At 32.0% G+C, this 12,475-nt stretch overlaps 1 protein-coding gene across 1 annotated transcript in view; it reads left to right on the plus strand.

The window, feature by feature from the left end:
• Positions 1 to 12,148, plus strand: part of LOC120153963 — a 39,798-nt gene extending 27,650 nt beyond the window's left edge. Inside the window, exon 4 of the mRNA XM_039165831.1 lies at positions 12,089 to 12,148. Coding sequence (XP_039021762.1) covers positions 12,089 to 12,093 — 5 coding nt within the window. The 3' untranslated portion in view covers positions 12,094 to 12,148. The remainder of the gene's footprint in view (positions 1 to 12,088) is intronic.
• Positions 12,149 to 12,475: the final 327 nt, after the last annotated feature.

The following is a 12,475-nucleotide window of genomic DNA, read 5'->3' on the forward strand; positions in this document are numbered from 1 at the left end:
TCTGCAAAAGTATCTTTGAACTCTCAACAAGATGTAGTGAATTCAAAATATCCTGAGATTTTCGTTGTAATGATTGAGAAAGTGAATCAGCGACTTCTAATATTTTCTTCATAAGATGTAAATGAAGACAAAATCAAAGAAGTCAAAATCTCTAAAGTTGTTACCGCTTCTCCACGTTCAGAAATGTATTTCCTTCATCAATGAGTTTATATAGAACAACACAAGTGACACTAACATTTTTATCAAGCTTGAAATTGATCTCAAGTAAAAACCCCATCGAGTATCACCTGCCCTCTGCAAATTACTTGTTTGATTCAAACCAGTTGCAGTTTCATGGTGTTCTTCTTCAATCAAATGATTTATCTCGTCAGAATAAGCATTTTTAGTTTCATCGATGCGCTTATATGAGGCAAGAAACATTGATAATAAATGATAACTTCAAAAAAATTGATAAATATATATGACCTCTTTCGCTGCAGCTACTAGAGCTAACTGTAAACGATGGGCAAAACATGCACATAGTAAGCAAAAGGACACTTATTGTTAACTAATGTTGTAACACATTCCACTTTCCTCACATGTTTTGCACTGTCATAACCTTGGCCTCGAATATTCTTTATGTCAAAGCAATAACGAGAAAGAACGGAAAATATCTCATCTTTTAAAGTCACTGCTGAAGTATTAGGAACATGAATAATGAGAAAAAAAGTTCCTTTACCAGATCGAAATTATCAACATACCGTAAAATAATACCATTTGTTGTTTTCTTGATACATCCCTGCTTTATCAATAACACAAAATTTTTCTTCACGAATTGCTCTCTTAATTTTCTCTACCAGAATATGTAAAATCTCATTTTGTATCTCAGGCGAAGTGTAAGAAGCATTTTTTGAGCATTTTCTAATACAATTTTTTCAACATCTTTATTATAAGAGGCTAATTATTTCACGAGTTCAAGAAAATTTCCTCGATTAGATGAAGATTCACTCTCGTCACAACCTTTCATTGGTAGCCCTTGTAAAGCTAGCCAATACAATGCATCTATAGAGGTTTCAAGTCTAAGCCTATTATTAGCAATTTGTAATGATGTTTGCTTATGCAACACTTGTGGTGGGTGTCTAGACTGGTTAAGAAATCCTACAATTCTTGCTCAGCAATTTTATGAGGTGAATTAGGTTTCGAACCTATATGCATCTTAAAATAACAACTTTTTCCATTTACTTTCTTTCAATTTTGAAACCCATTCATAGTGAAAGTCTTGTGTGATAGATGACTATGGTTTGTTAAAAAGAAAGCAAATAAAACAGAAGGCTCATCATTTTCAGTAGAATATTCTAACCATGAACGAAAGTTTTTGTATTAGGAAGCTTGAAATCGGTGAGGGTGAGAAATATGTCCATATTTTTTGAATTTAGAGAGTACTGATTGATATGGACCCCTCAACAATAAGCTCTTCGAATTGCATTTCTTGATTGTTCAGAATGATATTCCCATATTTGTTGTGCTTACCAGGATCTCGCTCCAAGTAATTAGAGTTGGTACTTGGTTTCTGATTTCTAGTTATCTTTAAGGGTCTATCTTCCGAATATGAAACGTCATAGGTGTACCAGTTGATTTTCAGTTGTTGTATTTGTATTTTTCGAAGTTTCCTTGCTTTTTCTCTTAAAAAGCTCAATAATTGTTGGATTTTTCCCATGTAAAGCTGCATTTATATAAAATTAATTTACGAACATAAAAAAAATTTAGTAATCACTATTCAGCTTAACAATTATTAGATTAACTAAAGGAATACTAAAATTAAATATAAGATCAAATAATTCTAATTAAAAAATAATAAATATAATATTATTTAATTACGTACCTTTAAAATTTGAGTGTTGAACAATGGAGAATCAGATTAAAGTAATATTGGAGGAGCTTTAGTGTTTAGCCGATGGGAGGGTGATTAACTCAAGTTTGCTTCTATGAAAGATTTTAATATTTTACTCTATTTATAAGTATTTTGTCGGCTCTTACATATTAGTACTAGGGTAAAAAAAAACATAAAATTGGAGCAGGGGCCAAGGCCCAAGGGCCCTCCGTCTCTGGTCACTTTCCACTCTATCTATTGTTGAAGCTTCCTTTTTGTAGTTTTATAGTTGCATTACACTAGTGCTGTAAAATAAGACAAGATAGATAGTGAGCATATGTCTTGGATTATTATGTGACGGTCACAATATTTCTCATGGTGATGACTATATGTATGATCCTCAGACTTGAGATCATTACTATCTCTACATATATTTTGTATGTTTTGATATAGTTAAACATACTCTGTAACTGGTTGCACTATAAAGATGATATTGAACATACCATGATAGATGTAGTGGGGTGTGAATGATCAAGATATGATTTGTCATTCCTACATAATAAAAAACATATCACATGACACTTGATTTAGTGAGACTAGAAATGAATGGTCATGTTCGAATAAGTTGATATGAGATATCACAAATTATTCATTCATTATAGTTTACTCTAGATATTAAGAAAAAAATATATGGATTATACAAGTGTGTCTATTCTAATAAAGTACAAAGTATATAATACATAAAGAGTTGGTCACGAAGATATTATGTCGAATCATGGCTTCCTGTAACATAAATGACAATGATATTACTAGATGTCACTCATTGCTTGTAGTGTTAGTGTAACCCCATAACCCTATAATTATACCTATACATATTATATGTTATCCGAATTTCTAAAACCATTTTACGATTCGAAGCAATTTAAAATTTTTTTCTTAAAATAGTAATGATATTATAAAAATCATATTATATAAAATTACGTTTCATTATAATAATTTAATTTGAAATATTTTTAATTATGAATAGTGAATAGTACCCGAATAGTGACAGTGAACAGAACAGTGGGGGAATCGATTCCTTGTAGCAGGGGAATCGGTACCCTTTAACAATCTAGAAAATTTGCTTAAAAACCGTGGTTACTGTTCATGCTACAATAACTTCCGAAAATTTACATATAAATTCATAAAAATTAACCTTTTATCACTATAAAATTTCCAAAATTAATTCAACAAATAAAGTGAACATTTTCAAATTACATGCCACTATCTAAAATCAATTTCACAATAGGATGTCTTACTGATATTGAATATACCTCTCGATGCTTGATGTCGTTCTGAACTCTTTATTCTTATTCTTTGCTTTTTACCTACGCGTGAAAATCATCACACCTAAGTATAACTTAATGAGGCAATTTAAATATTTAACAGTGCAATACAATTTTATGCATGATTTTCAATATCAAATATCAATTTCCATAAAATCATTTTACTAACATATCCAATATTTACGATCAAAATATAAAAATCTCTTACATTTATCTCATAAGCTCGTAAGCTTATTTTACCAAAATACTTACCATTTAAATTCCATAAGCTCGTAAGCTTATTTTTCCTATATAGTTGCCATTATTCCGTAAGCTCATAAGCTATTTGCATGGTTACCATTTATTAACCAATAAACATAATCCATAGCCAATAAACCGTAACAATAGCCCAATATAACACCTTGAGGACCCTGGGTATACGAGTAAAATACCTGCACCGTAGTGCTAAACCTGCACTAAGCTTACGCCATAATGCTAATCCGGACAATACATAAGGTCGTGCCCACCACCTATACTAAGCTTTCTCTATAGTGCTAATCCGGACATAAACCTGCACTTAGTGTCCTTACACACTATAGTGCTAATATAACCTGCAGCTGCTATACTCTATGGCATGCCAACTATCCCTGTCCCTCAATGACTTACTTGGGCATATAGTCTATTTATTCAATCCATCCATGGAAAAGTATATTATCAAATTTAACATTGGACAGTTCATACCCGAAACATTCATGGTAAAATATCACATTTTTCATGATCAATGCATTATAATTTCATATGGTGACATCTCAATGTCATGTCAATTTATAAAAATGACATAATATCATGCTGATATAAACAAGGTCGACTTATCGCAAGTCTTCCCGATGATGTATAAACATCCATGTATAATTTCATGCATGTATTGCACTCACCTTGACACTTTATATCTTCAAAATATTTGTGCCTCACTATGTCCATAATATACCCTTTTATATTTGACTTGCTTCAATTGCAAGTCCCATCTGTATAATCACAAATTTATAATAATAAATAAGTTAGTATTGTACTAACATAACCATATCCCAAATAATTCCATAGCATACTTCAAACTCATTTCCCCAAATAATTCAGTACTTATAATCCTTTAACATGGAACCCCTTTTCCAATTACTCAAATGGTCCTTCACCATTTATCACTTAGATTATTAATACTAAAAATTCCAGTATTGAAGTTATTTCACATCAACACTCATTTCAATTCCCGAACAACAATTCCCAGCATAGTACATCAATTATACAACTCTTACACAAACCCATTAATTTTCCAGAATTCAGTCAATGCGCACTACCCTTAAGAATCATTACTATGTTTGATATAGACACTGGAATTCATTTCGTTCTTCGTTAAAAACTAGACTCGAATAGAATCTATCCATATAAAAACCCTTCTAATTCATTCTGTACAATTTATGGTGAATTTTCAAAGTTCACCAACAAATCTGTTTTGTACAGAATCTGCTTGTCCGACTTTTCTGACCTTTCCTCAGTTAAAAATTCATACATATTTGTATACAACTGAAATTGATCCCCGTTTGTTTTAAACAAAACTAGATCCATATATGAACACAATATATAAAAATAAATTCCAAATTAAAATCATCAATAATCATCATCAATTTTAACAACCATAGTATCTTACCTTTGAAGAAGCCCACGTTGGTTGGAGAAGAAGATAGCAAATTTAGATGAAATTTTGAGTGCATTTCATCTGTGTTTGAATTATATTCCACTATAAATAAATATAATATTCATTTATTTGGAATAAGACCAAAACACCCTTAATGAATATTCTTATTCACCATCAAACCAAGCCATCTGATATTACAAAGTCAAATATAATTTAATTTGACTTTGACTTTGACCTACGAAAATGCCCTGAAATTTTTAAAACTTGCGTTTTAGTCACTAAATTTCATAGTTTCGGTTTAATCTGAAAAATTGCACAATTCCAAACCAAATTTCTCTGATCCAAAATATTACAATAATATTTCCAACCATTTTATAACATTCTTCAAATTTTTGTAAAATTCCGATTCGATCAGAATTTACCGATTCCTAACCGGCTTTAACTCTTTCTTTACTAAATTCCAAATCCAACAATATGATTTCCATAAAACTCTAATCTCAAGAGTAAACCATATTTATGGAATAAAAATCTTTTTAGGAAATTTATCACTTAATTCCCTAAACTTTTTCCAAGTTTATACTTTGACCATCAAACTTTTAAAATTTTCATTTTAGTCATTGTCTAAATTTTTGGGGTATTACAGTTAGAATGATTTTAATATTACTACTAACGTTACAGGAACCTACAAGGTCACATCCAAGGGTTGAGATGAGCAAATTATAATAAGTTACATGTGTACAATTTTATTGTACTTAAATTAAAATATATAATTAAGATTAATATATATATATATATATATATGATATGTATGTATGATTTTAATTATCCCGTATATGCTAAATAGATATTAAAAGGAATATAATTAGTGTAATTTTTTCTTTTAATTAATTTATAAAACCTAAGTGTTAGGACAACATTATTATAAAAGGAAAAGATTGGCCTAGCAACCGTTTCTTCTTCTCCTTAGACTTTGCACGTTTTCTCAAAATAGTTTTGGGAAAAGTAAAATTTTGCTATCAACCGGGTGAATCAAGTAGAAGTCGAGACGTAATTTCATGGAGACTTTGCGATTCGAACCGCTCGTGATTGTTGTTGCATTGTTGCTATTCAAGGAATCCAAGGGAAAATAATCATCTCTCTTCCTCCCCAAATATAAGTTTTCGTACTTGGACCACTGATGTGATCGTCGAATTAGTTTTTCGCTGCGCCATAAGGTGCATCGACGGTCCCAACAATTGGCATTATAAATTTCAACAATATAATGGCTACAAAATAAAATATGACTATCTTGATTCAAATTTTAACACGTTATTTGCATTACTTATACAAAATATAGTGGCATTTGTCATCTTAGAAATACATTTAGTAGTGCGAATGCAAGATATTTCAGCTTAAGTTTTTAAATAAGTTAATCATTCTCTTAGATTAAATTAAACACAAAACCAAGTAGATCAAAGCCCAAACTATTCATCAGGTGAACTCAAACAACCTTTAATCAGAAACAGCAAATCACTATCAAGTGGGTAGTGTACACTAGACATCCAAATCCAGCGTTGTATATTTGCATTGCACTTAGATAATAAAAACCCATTTGATCAAGCATGTATTTGATCGAAACATGTGTTTAATCAGTTATCTCCCTTCTTTTCTTTTTTCTACTTCATTATGCTACAAACACTTCAGTACATCACCGTTTGAACTTCTTTTCTCTAATTTTTATTTTAAAACTCTAATCGGTAGTTGTATTTGCCTTCAATAGTTGGTTGCCGGCGCCGTTATTCACCGTTCGTCATTGACCACCTCTTCTATACGACGGTTGGTTTTCTTTCTTTCTTTTTCTTATTTTTTAAGGTTTTAAACTCTATTTCTCTCTAAATTTTCTTTTCAAAACTCTTGATCGGCGGGTCAATGTACCAAACACCGTCACCGTCATCACTCGTCGATTTCCACGGTTAGTTGTCATCGGTAATCTCCTTCATACCTCAGTCAGTTTTCTTCTTATTATTATTTCAAATTTTTTTTCAAAATTTTTAGTTTATTATAGCATGCACTAAATACATTCATACATATTCTTAAAAAAATAACTTTTTCCCCTTTCATAAAATCCCCAGTTTTCCACGTTCACAAAACCTAACTTATTTCCCTAAAACCCATTTTTATTGCATTGCTTTCGATATATTTTTACTTTCGATATCTTTCTTGTACTACTTAAAAATTGCTTCAGATAAAATAATATATATATTTGTACAATTTGTTCCTGTATTGAGATGAATATATTATATTACAAAGAATTGAATAAAGGTTTGTACTAATCTTTACAAGTTTGTCGTGTGCCTCGTATATTCCCCTTAACTTTACTATGAAAATGAATTGATATTTAATTTAAGGGGGTTTAAAGTTTTATGTTAACATTTACTATGAAATTAATATTTTATACATTAATAATTCATATAATTAATGATTTGATAATACCATATCGTCAAATTAATCTTTGTTTCTCTTTTGAATTCTGCCGGATAATATATATAGCTACTATTGAAAACACGTGTTGCTTTACATATATATTTAGCATTTGATGTAAACAGTAACATGTGTTGCTTTACATTGTTATCTTTTATTAATTATTTATTATTTTATTTATCTCTTAATAAATATTTCTTTGAATTTTTATTTATATTGTTGTTTGTATTTTTAGATATGTCTAGTGAATCACAAAGTTCGTCAACTATTATTGGTGTTTCAAGAGTTGAGGAGTTATTAGTGAACTGTGATGATGAACCTATCGAAGATGATGTTCTTAACGAAGAAGAAGGAAGAAGAAGAATGTAATGTAGAAGCTTCTCAACATACTCTTGACATCACAATTAAAGAAGTTGATGTTGAAAGCCCTTTCCAAGCCTTCAAAAGATCAAGAAGATCAAAGGTGTGGGATGATTTCTTAGAACCTGAAATCATAAACAAACAATAGAAAGTAAGGTGTAAGGATTACAAACATCATCTTTTTGTTTTGAAATCTAAGAGCACTTCTCCCTTGAAACGACACTCGAATACTTGCATAAAGAAGTCGATATTCTTTAAGCAACAACAATTAATTAATTTATTACCGTCTAATTCAAGCATCGGTACGAACAAATCTGAATTTGTTAGTACTTTACATGATGGTAAAATTGACATGTTGAAGATGAGAGAGGCTATGGCTCATTGGATCACAATGCATTTGCATCCTTTTAAGAAAAAGAAGTGATTTAATTTAATGATGAGAGATGCTAGTGCTTTACATGTAGAGGAGGAAGTATTTAATTTGATGATGAAATGAGGAATGCCACAATGGGCTAGTTTTTTTTTTTCGAGTTCGAGCTTCAATCGAGCCCTTGGAAATGTTCAGAGTTTGAGTTTTTTGAGTTCAAGTCGAGCTTTAATTTTGATTTCGAGTGAGCTTAATAGTTTTAATCTCGTGAGCTTTCGAGTTGAGTTTAGTCCAACTTTAAGCTTTTCGAGTTCAAGTCGAGCTCAGCAATACTCGAGCTCGAATTAAATTGCTTACACCCCTAATTACCACTCTGGTAAAGAGATTATGGTGGTTGACGCTTTGAGTCGAAAGACAATGTTCGATCTTTGAGCCTTACTTGCGTTTAAATTTGACCGCCAATGGTGGATTGTTAGCTTAGTTGCAAGTAGAGCCTGAGTTGGTTATGGAAGTGAGAGAACTTCATAGGACCGATGATCGCTTGTTAGCAAAATGGCGCAAACTCATCTTGGTGAGGCGCCTGGTTTTGAGTTGAAAAATGGTAACATATATTTCCGGGGATGATTATGTATTTCGTTGAGAGGGGAGTCGAAAACCAAGATCCTTGGAGGTGCATTGCAATCCGTTTTCTATTCACCCAAGGAAACAAGATGTATCAAGACCCTCATTAATTGTATTAGTGGTCGGGTGATGAGCATTTTAAATAGTTAATATTTTGTTGTTAATTACTCCTTGTTCATCAGATAATGTAAATGATTCGGCATTTCTATTCATTTGTTGTGTAGGACGTTGGATTCCAGAAACAATGCTAAAATGGCGCAATTTTGTAATTTTATTTTTTTTTTTGAAGTCAAGACTGGACTGGTGCGCATAATTGGGGCATGATTGTGTCTGATGCGGCGTCTAGTCAGTAGTTTTTAGAAGGTCCAGTCAGCGTTCTAGAACGAATGATGACTCATCCATAATTTTTATATTCGAATTATGAATTATCTTTTATTTTTACGATTTAATTTGAATATTTTCAAGTATTATCTTTTATAATTTTTAGGATTTATTTTTATCATTTTCTAAGTCATTTTTATGGTTTTAAAAGTCTATAAATACCCCACTGGATTAAGCCTAAAGACATATCTCAGATTTCTTGAATTTATTTATTATTTGTTTTCTTCATTTATAAAAGTTTTTATACATTTCTTTTCTCGTTTTTTACTTTTTAAATTTTTATTTACTTTATTTAAAAATGTTAAGTATGATTTTTATCATACTTAACTAATTTTCTCATAAGCCAAAGGCTGAAGCGATGCTCAATTCCGATTGTGAGAATTGAAAAACAATAAATACTTTTCGAGTTATATTCTCAATTTTCTGCTAAATTAGATTGGCAATTGACATTTCCTTTAAAAATCCAAACATTTTTAAATCAAAAAGAGCTTGTTGTCTTGTTAGTTGTTTCGATTTAAAGTTAGGAGAAAGGATTGGCTTGTAGCACATTCGACTTCCTGTAAATACACTTAGCAACGGCCCGCTAAGGAAAATTGAGATATGGTTCAATTCTCATTGAGGCAACATAGTCTGAGTTGAATTTTTTCAAATCTTTAAATTGAGCTGGCTCTAGAAAAAAAACAAGTTACAGGGTTGGGCCCTGTAGATTGTAACCGACATGAATTTGAAGTGAAAATCTTATTCAATTATCGATGGAAATTGAGGCAAAACAAAGCCTGAGGCTTCCTTTATTAAATTGATTTTCTGCTAACTTTTTTACTTTCGTCAAAAAAAATTATATATTTCCAAGTTATTTCATTTTTACTTTTAATCTTTTAATTAAAACCCCCTTATTATTCTTTACTTTTTTGTCTAAACTAGAATCAAATCATTCACATCAGCAGTTCCAAAATCCCTGCAGATCAACCTTTTATCTTTATACTAAGCTTATTTAATTATTTTATTTGAGATTAATAAAATTATTGTCTGCAGATCAACCTTTTATCTTTATACTAAGCTTATTTAATTATTTATTTGAGATTAATAAAATTATTTGACAATAAACATGCTTGTCATGGCATGAAAAATGAGATATCAGAGTTATATCTAGGTGCTTGGCGTGTTAACAAGTAAAAGTAGAACATCAAGTTCCTTCAGGGTTGCTTCAACCATTCAGATTTCGTAGTGGAAATGGGATAGAGTGACCATGGATTTTGTGACTGAGTTGCCCATGACACGAAGGAAGCACAACGCCATCTAGGTATGGTCGGTAGGTTAACCAAATCCGCTCATTTCCCACCGGTTTATAGACTCACCATAGAGAGGTTGGCTAGGTTATACATCAAGGAGATAGTGAGATTGTATGGAGTACCAACGTCAATTATCTCCAACTGAGACCCGCGTCTTACTTCGGTTTGGAGTGCACTCATGAGGCTTTGGGTACCCTAATGCACTTTAATATTGCCTTTCCACTCGTAGACTGATGGTCAGTATGAGAATGTGATTCAGATATTGGATGATATGCTCAGATGTTGTGTGATAACCTCGAGGGTAGTTGGGAGGATCATCTCCCGTTGGAGGAGTTCGCCTACAACAACATCTACCAGTCAAGCATTCAAATGGCTCCCTATGAAGCCTTATATGGAGGAAATATAGAACGTCGTTATGTTGGACAGAGCTCAGTGATAGGATACTAGTTGGTCCCGATTTTGATCCGAGAGGCAGAAGAAGAGGTTCGATTAATTCAAGATCGATTGAAAAAAGCTTTCGATCGACAAAGAACGTATGCAAATTTGAAGCGTAAAGACATAAGTTTGAGGTAGGCGATAAAGTTTTCCTCAAGGAGTCGCCTTGGAAGAGGGGCTTAGGTTTTGGGTGCAAGGGAAATCTAACTCCACGCTTTATCGGACCTTATGAGGTTTTGGAACGAGTTGTACACGTTACTTATCGATTAGCCTTGCCGCATGAGATGGAGCGCATCCATAATGTTTTCAACGTGTCGATGCTTAGGAGGTATCGTTTAGACCCATCACATGTAATCCTTATAAATAGTAATATTTTAAAATTTTATAATAAATTATCTGTCCTGAATTATAATAATTAAGAAATTCTAAAAAAAGTTGACATGTAATTTAAGAAAGAGAGGTACTTTATTGTGAGGTTAATCTACGTTTTTTTATTGGTTGACCCCACTCTGATTACGAATCAAACGGTCGATTCTGTGGGTTGACTCGCGAAAGTTAAAACACGGTCGACTAGTCGGGTAGACTCGCGATAGGGTCCGTGTTTTATAAGCGAGTCCGGAAGTAAATCAGATTACGCAGTTAAGTGTAGTAGCCACCCACTTAAATAATGAAAAAAAGAAAGCCCTCCCCATTCCCTAAATCAAAACTCCTCCGTACAACAGCATGGAAATGCTGTGAGGTATATGCTTTTGATTGACAGAAGTTTATGTCCACATTGTTGTTTATATTTTAGATTTATAATTATTTGTTTTAATAAAAAATATTTAGCAGAAGAGGCGGAGGCTGAAAAGACTGAACAGGGTTGAAGAGGATCAAATCGATACCGAAGAATTAGATTTGTAATTAATATATGCATAACACATCAACATATTTAAACCTTATTGATTTGATTGTTTTTCGGTGGATTCATTCCATCCAGCACCGTCTAATTAAAAGCGATTAACAATGAACAGGAACCGAAAAGGAATTGAAAGTGTTGGAAGCAAAGGCATGGGAGATGAGAAGGAAAGTTAAGCAAATGAAATTGGAATATCGGAAATCAAAGGCAAAGCTGAGAAAACTTGAGCGGACTACTGCAGAAATCAGGGAAGCCCATCATCAAGCATCCATCCACAATGCTCAGGACCAGCTTTTACTTCAAGCTATGCTTCCTCTTTTCCTTGGTATTGCGATTTCCTTTTTCAACTTCTTTTTGCATCATCATAACTATACGTTCCAGCGGCTGCAAATTGGACCGATAATTTCTTCTTCTTTTTTCATTTCTTTTTGCAGATTAAAATTCAGTTAAAAAAAGCATCTTCTCCTTGGGTTTGCACGAGAATAAAGGATGAATATTCATGGAGTTGAGGGGGGAAAATCAAGTTCACTGAATCTATAAGTATTATTTTAATTGAATAAAGGGCACAAATGATCCTATCACTTTATGACACTTCTTTGTGTGGGTTTTATGACTATTAAAAATTATAAGTTTTAAACTCATCATTCATCATTAAAATATTGACGGTAATTTGAGTTAAAACATATGAATAATCAGATGACTCAACAAGCAATACCCTATAGTCTGAATTATTTGTATCTTTTGAGTTTATAAAATTTGAGTTAAGTTAAATCAATATATTTATTTGAGTTTTTATTTAAATTTAAATATAATTATTTATA

This window comes from Hibiscus syriacus, unplaced genomic scaffold (assembly GCF_006381635.1).
Source record: "Hibiscus syriacus cultivar Baekdansim isolate YM2019G1 unplaced genomic scaffold, ASM638163v2 tig00002840_pilon, whole genome shotgun sequence".
NCBI lineage: Eukaryota > Viridiplantae > Streptophyta > Magnoliopsida > Malvales > Malvaceae > Hibiscus > Hibiscus syriacus.